This window comes from Coffea eugenioides, unplaced genomic scaffold (genome assembly GCF_003713205.1).
Source record: "Coffea eugenioides isolate CCC68of unplaced genomic scaffold, Ceug_1.0 ScVebR1_3418;HRSCAF=4626, whole genome shotgun sequence".
Taxonomy (NCBI): Eukaryota; Viridiplantae; Streptophyta; class Magnoliopsida; order Gentianales; family Rubiaceae; genus Coffea; species Coffea eugenioides.
This window is the reverse complement of record NW_020863993.1, coordinates 47,914-55,745: the sequence shown is the minus strand read 5'-3', so window position 1 is coordinate 55,745 and position 7,832 is coordinate 47,914. Positions and strand designations below refer to the sequence as shown.

Here is a 7,832-nt window from a genome sequence, read left to right as displayed (position 1 = left end):
GTTGATGAATTTCATGATTACACTAAAATTATATAAGTTTACACCAAATATGGTAATAATTATATCAACTGGACAGAATTGGGTAGAATTCAATTGGAAAAACCCGAATCCAGGTTGGTTTCCACAAACAGGCTCCTAGTGACATTCTAATTACCTTTCAGCGCCTTTAAATACTGAGCCCTTGAACCTATCTCACTTCACTGCTATCCTTCGATTAAAGATGACAATGCTTTTTCTCTTATTGCTCCTTTTTTCAATCCTCGTATCCATAGGTAAAAAGCACAAGCAACTCAGAAATATCCGTCAACCACCAGGTCCTCCAGGGCTCCCATTCATTGGGAACTTGCACCAATTCGACAGTGAAAAGGCTCATGAATTCCTAAGCCAACTCTCCAAGAAATATGGCCCCCTCATATCATTACAGCTTGGTTCAGTACCAGTACTAGTTATTTCTTCAGCAAGAATGGCAAAACAGGCCCTGACAACCCATGATCTTGTGTTCTCCGGCCGGCCAGCTTCTGTTGGGCGGCAAAAGCTATCATACAATCGAAGGGATATTGCATTCTCACCTTACAGTGACTACTGGAGGGAAATGAGGAAGATTTGTGTCCTCCAACTCTTTAGCCTTAAAAGAGTACAATCTTTTCGTCCCATTCGTGAAGATGAAATTTCGAGCATGATTCAAAAGATACTAAATCTCTCATCTTCATCACAACTAGTTGATTTAAGGACCATAATAATGTCCTTGACGAGCACTATAATATGTAGAGTTGCCTTTGGAAAGAGGTACGATGAGGAAGGGCACGAGAGAAAGCGATTCGATAAACTTTTACAAGAATCCCAGGCCATGATTGGGGGTTTCTTCATCTCAGATTATTTTCCTTCATTCAGTTGGGTAGATAAATTTTCTGGGATTATTGAACGTCTTGAGAAGAATTTCAATGAGCTGGATTTATTCTACCAAGAGTTGATACAGGAGCATCTCAATCCAAACAGACCACAAAGCATGAAAGATGATTTGCTCGATCTCTTAATTCAGCTAAAAGAAGAACAATCATCAATTATAGGCCTATCTTGGGATCACATAAAGGCAATTCTCATGGTAGTATATCCCTATTTTCAAGATAATCAACTGTTGAATTTCCTCTTCTTTCTTTCTTTTTTCATCTTCTTTAACAAGCATATTGGTACATGGTTTTCTGAACATAAATCAAGTAAACTGAAAGTTTTTTTTTTGCGTTAAAATAGTTGATATGGTCCTTAATAATTATCGTTTACCCTTTTATCACAGGATATATTTATTGCTGGGACGGATACAGCTGCAGCAGCAATTATTTGGGCAATGACAGCCCTGATGAAGAGCCCTTCTGCACTAAACAAAGTACAAGCAGAAGTGAGAAAATTGGTCGGAGAAAAAGGAAGAGTAGATGAAGAAGATATTCAGGAGCTTCCTTATCTAAAAGCAGTGATAAAAGAAACTCTAAGATTATACCCTCCAGCTCCACTTCTAGGGCCAAGAGAAACTACACAAGAATGCACAATCGAAGGCTATGAAATTAAGTACAAAACATTAGTTTTCATTAATGCATGGGCCATTGGAAGAGATCCTGAATGTTGGAAAAGTCCAGATGATTTTATCCCAGAAAGATTTTTGAATAGTAATATTGATTTTCGTGGACAAGATTTTGAAATGATCCCATTTGGAGCTGGACGCAGAGGCTGCCCTGGATTTTCTCTAGGACTCGCAACAGTGGAACTTGCACTGGCAAATCTTCTGTATCATTTAGATTGGAAATTGCCTTTTGGGATGAAAGCAGAAGACGTAGATACTGAAGTTATGCCAGGACTAACCATGCACCCGAAAAATGCTCTTTCCCTCTTTGCCAAGAAATATGGGTAAAAATAAATAGTAATATGGAAAAATTAAATAAATAGTGAAGTGCCAGTGTCAGTTTGAAGTATGTTATCAGTGATTGTGTACTTGTATTTCTTTCCGAATAGTTCGAAATGATATCAAATATTTTTAAATGTCTACATTTAATCTAATGCAAGCTTGTTTGCATCTTTCGAAAAATAAGGTGTTGCATCCTGAGGTTGAAGAAACCCGACAAGAAAAAGTCATCAAATTGCGCAAAAAAGAAAAGAAAAGAAAAGAAAAAGTCTACCAACAGTAATGGCTTTGGAGTTTTATTCAGAAAATTTGTTTTCATTTTGTAATGTTGGCTGCAGGTTTCGGCTATATTTTACCATTCCTCGCCATATACCAGGTTTTGTCAATTTTTTTTGGGGGAGGGGGGGTGGGGAGGCGGGGACTGTTATCCTGCATTTAATAAGACATTGGTAATATTTCGAGCTCAAATAGTGGATTAATTCCCACCAAGGAATGGCAAATTTTCTTCAATAGGTGTTTGCTATTGTTGAATTTAATTAGCATTTCGAACTAAAAGCGGCAGTTCATTTAGAAGAAACTAATTCTGAACTCAAGTACATAAAAGAATAACTTCTTAAGAATTCACAGTTTCTTAGATATAAATGAGACTCATTAATTTCAGAAACTTTCCTTGAGGCTTCTAATGATATAACTTTATAACCCTAAATTCTAAAAATATCGCTTAATTAATTGAGATAATTTCTTTCCAAAATTTTCCTTTTGTAGTCCTACAAATTTACAAAATTATAAGTACATTAACCAAAATGACGAAAACAATGTCAAAAGGTGCAAAGGTGCGAGTCTAAGAGGACAAAATATAGAGAGGACAAAGTATAACGGTAGCAATCATAAGCAGCATGTCTTTTTAAAGATACAAACAAACAATTCATAGTTTATTTTAGACATCTTCAAGATACAGAAAAATTTTATAGTTTGTCTATTTGGAAAGGAATTGGAGATTTTCTTTTCTTTTTTTTTCCAAAGATGGTAAATCTCTTCTACAAAAGGTGATTGTAAAACTTTAATAATGGGCTACTTTTATTTTTTGATGTGCTCATAGGGTGCCTTAATTAGAAGAAACACTTTCTTTACTGTAATGTGTATTGGGTGGATTTAAGGAGTCATATAATTTGTTTAGAATCTTCAAACTTTTCTTTTCCAGATCAATGGTTTGAAAATAATAAAAAGACAAAGTGCTTGTTAAAAGCTTATTTAAGATGTTTTCAAGGTGCAAAACATTACTTTCTTCGTATATAAAGTATTTTGTGTGATTTTTTTACATGTTTCGTAATTTTTAAAATTTTTTAATGTTTTGTGTCTAAATTGTGGCACAGAAACTATTAAAGGAACTATCAACCCATTAAGAATGGTTAATTTTCCATTAAAGAACCACATTCGTCAAGTTTTCAAATCTTGCAGGATTAAATTAGTTTGTCATGACAATTAAGGGTCCATAAGAGAAGGGCAATTTTCAAATGAATTTTTTTCCTTAAAATGAGTTTTTTAATCCTACATTTTGACATGGGTTGACAAAGTTGCAAAATGTCAAAAATAGGGGAGGCTAGTGATATATTTTAAAGTACAGGGATGATAAGTGATACTATTAAAATTCTCATGGTAGGTTTTTGTAATTATTCATTGTCAATATTATTAGAGTTTTAAACAAATTTCTCCATCCACGTTTTCCCATTGGCCGTTGCCATCAACCTGTTCATAGCAGACCAATTTTAGCAATTTTGGTCACAAAATACAGCATTGTCATAGTTAAAAAGCAAAAAAGAAAAAAAATCTTACTCCTCTTTCTCAAATATTTTTTTTTTGGAAAACTCGTTCTCAAATATGTTGAACTTAGGGGGAAGAATGGGTTGAATAGTTCGAGCAGAGAGAGTGTGATTGAAAGATCGGATTCCAGCACACACACACAGATCACATGTTTAGATGACAAGAAACGTAACCATCACCCTTAAACGTGATTAATTAGCATCAATAGATAATACTTTTTTTTAAAATAAAATATTCTTTATTGGAAAAAGATGAAATGCAGGATTACAAATTTTCCGACACACGCTAGCTCAATCTCCCCCCCTTGCTGTCCTCCTAACAGCTGACATGCCTAGCCTATCCAGGCGGGACTCTCCCCTAGCTAGTTTTGGAAAACTGTTGATATGCTCATAGACAATACAGGCATGTTGCTGATGATAAACACCTACATTAGCCAGAATGTCCGCCACACGATTAGCCTCTCGGAAACAATGAGAAACCCCCACGACATCTTCCACCATTTGCCAGATCTGCTCTATTTCGTGACGAATCTGCCACGGGCATCGAAAGCTGGGTTGAACAATCCCCACCAAAACCTGAGAATCCGATTGGATGTCAACACTGCTGAAACCCTTTTCTACACACAGTCGCAGCCCCGTTAGCATTGCCAGGGCTTCCGCGTGCAAACTGAACCGTCTCCCAAAGAACGCCAAGTAAGCCAATATCGGGTTGCCCGAAGAATCCCGCAAAATCCCTCCCCCGCCACTCCAACTTGGGTTGCCCTTGGAACACCCGTCCGTATTCAGCGTTAAACCTCCCTGCTCTTTTGCCTGCCACCGTACAATCTAATAGTTTACTCCGCCCACTTGTTGACCCGACCAGTCATACAGTTGGGGAAACATGACCCTTCCCAGCCTCTAATTATAATGACTATCGCAACGTCCGACATAATGGCTTGATGAATAGTGACCGAGCAATCCGGGTCCCTTCAAATACCGCTTTGTTCCTTGCCTTCCATATGTACCAGCAAATATAACTAGGCAAAATCTTGAAGAGGAGGCGCCTTTTCTCGGGTTTCGGAGCCACCAACCACCAAGCCACTACCCGAGCCCGCAATGCTGACACGACAGTCTTGAGACCACTTAAACTAGTAAAAAAGGTCCGTACCTCCGTTGCGATCTGTCCCTCCAAGAAGAGGTGCTCCAACGTCTTACTTGCTCCATCATGACAGCAGAAACATTTGGAAGGCATCTGAAATCCCATCTTACAGAAGACATCAGGGATTGGCAGTCATCCGAGCAACAAGCGCAGCATGAAGAAGGACACCTTCGTCGAAATACGACAATGCCAGATGTAAGAGTGAACAAATGAGGAGTTTCGGCCTTGCCGTACTTCCTCGAACGCCGATGCTATAGAGAATTTGCCAGATGAAGACAAGTTCCAGACGACATCATCCGGTTCCCCAGCATGCATCCGCCCGCCCATGCTGGGGAACCGGATGATGTAAGGCCGAAGGGAGAAGGTCAAGAGGAATGACCCGGGAGAAGGTCAATAGACTAATACCTACCTATAATGTTGTAATAATTTTTTATCGTAACTACTCTTGATCGGAACATTATAAAATAATCACAATAGTCATATAACATAATGCTATAAAATGTAAATCATTAATTCCACTATCAAGGTGACAAGACGACCTGAACAAAATTGAAAGATCAGATAAGGAAATAATCGAAGAAATCCTGGGCATCACTGTACCTGACACCCCAAATTCACAGCCATATCTTTGACCCCAAGTTGTCAACTTAAGAGTAATAATTGGCCAAAATGGTAAATAAATGGCTTTTCCATAAAGAAATATGTCAGGTTCCAACTTCTACCACTGTTTTCCGTTGCTTTAGAATATAATTTTTTCGAACGGGCGCTATTAGAACACTCATTAACATACCTAACATTCATCTAACTTACCATGTGTATATATATACTAACAATTATTACCTTCCCTTGAATTCACATATTTTTTCTATTTAATTTTACCTATTCTCCCTTGTGTTTATTTACGTTCCCTAATTAATTTTACATTTCCAAAAATATGACATCTGAAATATATCTCAACATAGGGCATCTAATAGACATAGCTGTTTTAAGATGATAACCGAAGTCTAGGGCCATATGTGCAAGGACAGAACAAAGGGGGCCAGGGAGGGAACACCACCAAAAGAATTTCAAAAGTCTCTTTTGTTCCCCATAGAATTTTACAAACTTTATTTGTATTATGAATTTTTACATCAAGAAACTATTTTGATACTAAATACTTGCCCCTTCAAACTTGAGAATATGCTGTGTATAGACATCATTGTCATAAAATTTAATTTTGTCATCCAAAATTTTCAAAAGTCATACTTGCAAATTTAAGTATTGTAATTGTTAAAAGACATTTTTTGATATTAAGTCCATACGGTACACATTTGAGAGTATAGTTTGGTACCCTCGTTATTGTGATACATTTCATTCCCTCCTCACCCCTAAAAGGTGGACATGACTCCACCCTAGTTCATGTGCAGTGGTGTTGTCAGGACCTTTGGTCGGAGGGTGGAATAATTTTATATTAAACTTACAATGTGTAGTTTGTGGACTTTCAACTCAACTAGATATTTCTTACGACACGGACAATGTCCAGGACTGTAGTCTTCAAACAATCTTGGAAGACATTGACGTTCAGAAGAAAAATTTTGAAAGCTGCGCTTTCAGTTTTGTACCTAGAACGGTGAATCAATGTAGCCATGAATTAGCTCAGTTTGCAGCAAAGGCAACTAGAAGCTTTGAATGGGAAGGTTCTTTCCTAACTTGGCTTTCAAGGTTAGTTAGAAAGGATATGGGGGTAGTTACCTTTTTTGTAATTAACTCTTGCAATTTCAAGTGTTGATATATATATGAGATTATCGTTTGTCAAAAAAAAAAAAATAGCGATGAACCAATTTATTCAATATTACAAATATAAAATAAAAAATTATGTATAGATTATGATCTATTATTTGCAGTAGTTATCAGGTCATCTAATGGTATAGCAAAACAGTTAATATTACGCATAAAACCATATCATGTACATTCTAATATACATAACAGACAATTAATATGTAATTAGTCAAACTGTCAAAAGAATATTTAGCTTACTTGTAATTCTTATGGTTAGACATATTAAACAAATAGATTTATTAGACAGGAAATACAGAATAGTATTATGTTTCGGGTCAAGGCCCGATCATAGAAATGGAGAGGGCAACCATAAAATGTTTTCCCCAAAAATGCTATAAAAAGTTCTAATAGTTTCGGGGGCAATGGTGGAACTAGTTGGAATATTTTGGAAATTCTGAAGGGGCAAAAGTGACGCAATCATGAAAACTCTAAACTTTGTATAGGTTGTTCTATGGCTTAAGGCAATATGGTAGGCTTGTCAACGGTGCGGTCTAGACCCACACCTAGCTTGGACTTGCTAATTTTTTTCAGGTATGGGTTCAAATATAATTCCATTTACTCGACCCGAACTCTGACCCATTTTTCTAATAAAAAAGCAGGTCGAATACGAAATATTGTATTTCAACTCATATTCGACTCGAACCCGTTTAAATAATTAATAATTATAAAAAATTATATAATTATTAATACAATAATACTTATTATAATAATAATGTCTACTTATTATTATACAATAATACAATAATATATACAATAATACTTATTATTATAATAATATATACTTATTAATACAATAGTACTTATTATACAATAAATTAATAATTATAAAATATATTTATTTATTTATTTATCTATTGTAAAATTCGACCCGTATTCAACCCGACCCGTATATGTGACCTGTCAAACCCAGATCTGGAAGATCAAATGTACGTAATGTTGGATCCTTAATCCAACATTGGACTTATATGTGAATAATTATGTATTGCAAACTGTCGATTAAGGTTAAACCCAATTAAAGTGATCAAATATAGTTTGGGTTTAATGTATCTAATAGGATGTGGGCCCTTTTATGTGTAGAAACTTATGGGCTCCTATTTCAATGATGGGCTGAAATAGGGCTCCAAAGGTAACAGGAATGTTACCTATAAATAGGGTTATGGTCCCC

The 7,832-nt window shown here is 36.1% G+C and overlaps 1 protein-coding gene across 1 annotated transcript; it reads left to right on the top strand.

Moving 5' to 3' along the window:
* Nucleotides 1-214: 214 nt before the first annotated feature.
* On the top strand, nucleotides 215-1,905 carry LOC113757912 (cytochrome P450 71A1-like). The gene is made up of 2 exons (XM_027300978.1): nucleotides 215-1,102; nucleotides 1,292-1,905. The coding sequence occupies exons 1-2, from the start codon at nucleotides 221-223 to the stop codon at nucleotides 1,898-1,900; spliced, it is 1,491 nt and encodes a 496-aa protein (XP_027156779.1). The 5' UTR covers nucleotides 215-220; the 3' UTR covers nucleotides 1,901-1,905.
* The last annotated feature ends 5,927 nt before the right edge of the window (nucleotides 1,906-7,832 follow it).

What these genes read in the sequence shown, in the direction of transcription:
- LOC113757912 (XM_027300978.1), top strand. Translation starts at nt 221, where the DNA reads ATGACAATGCTTTTTCTCTTATTGCTCCTTTTTTCAATCCTCGTATCC. An exon ending in ACATAAAGGCAATTCTCATG is followed by an intron (nt 1,103 to 1,291) that starts GTAGTATATCCC and finishes CTTTTATCACAG; the next exon opens with GATATATTTATTGCTGGGAC.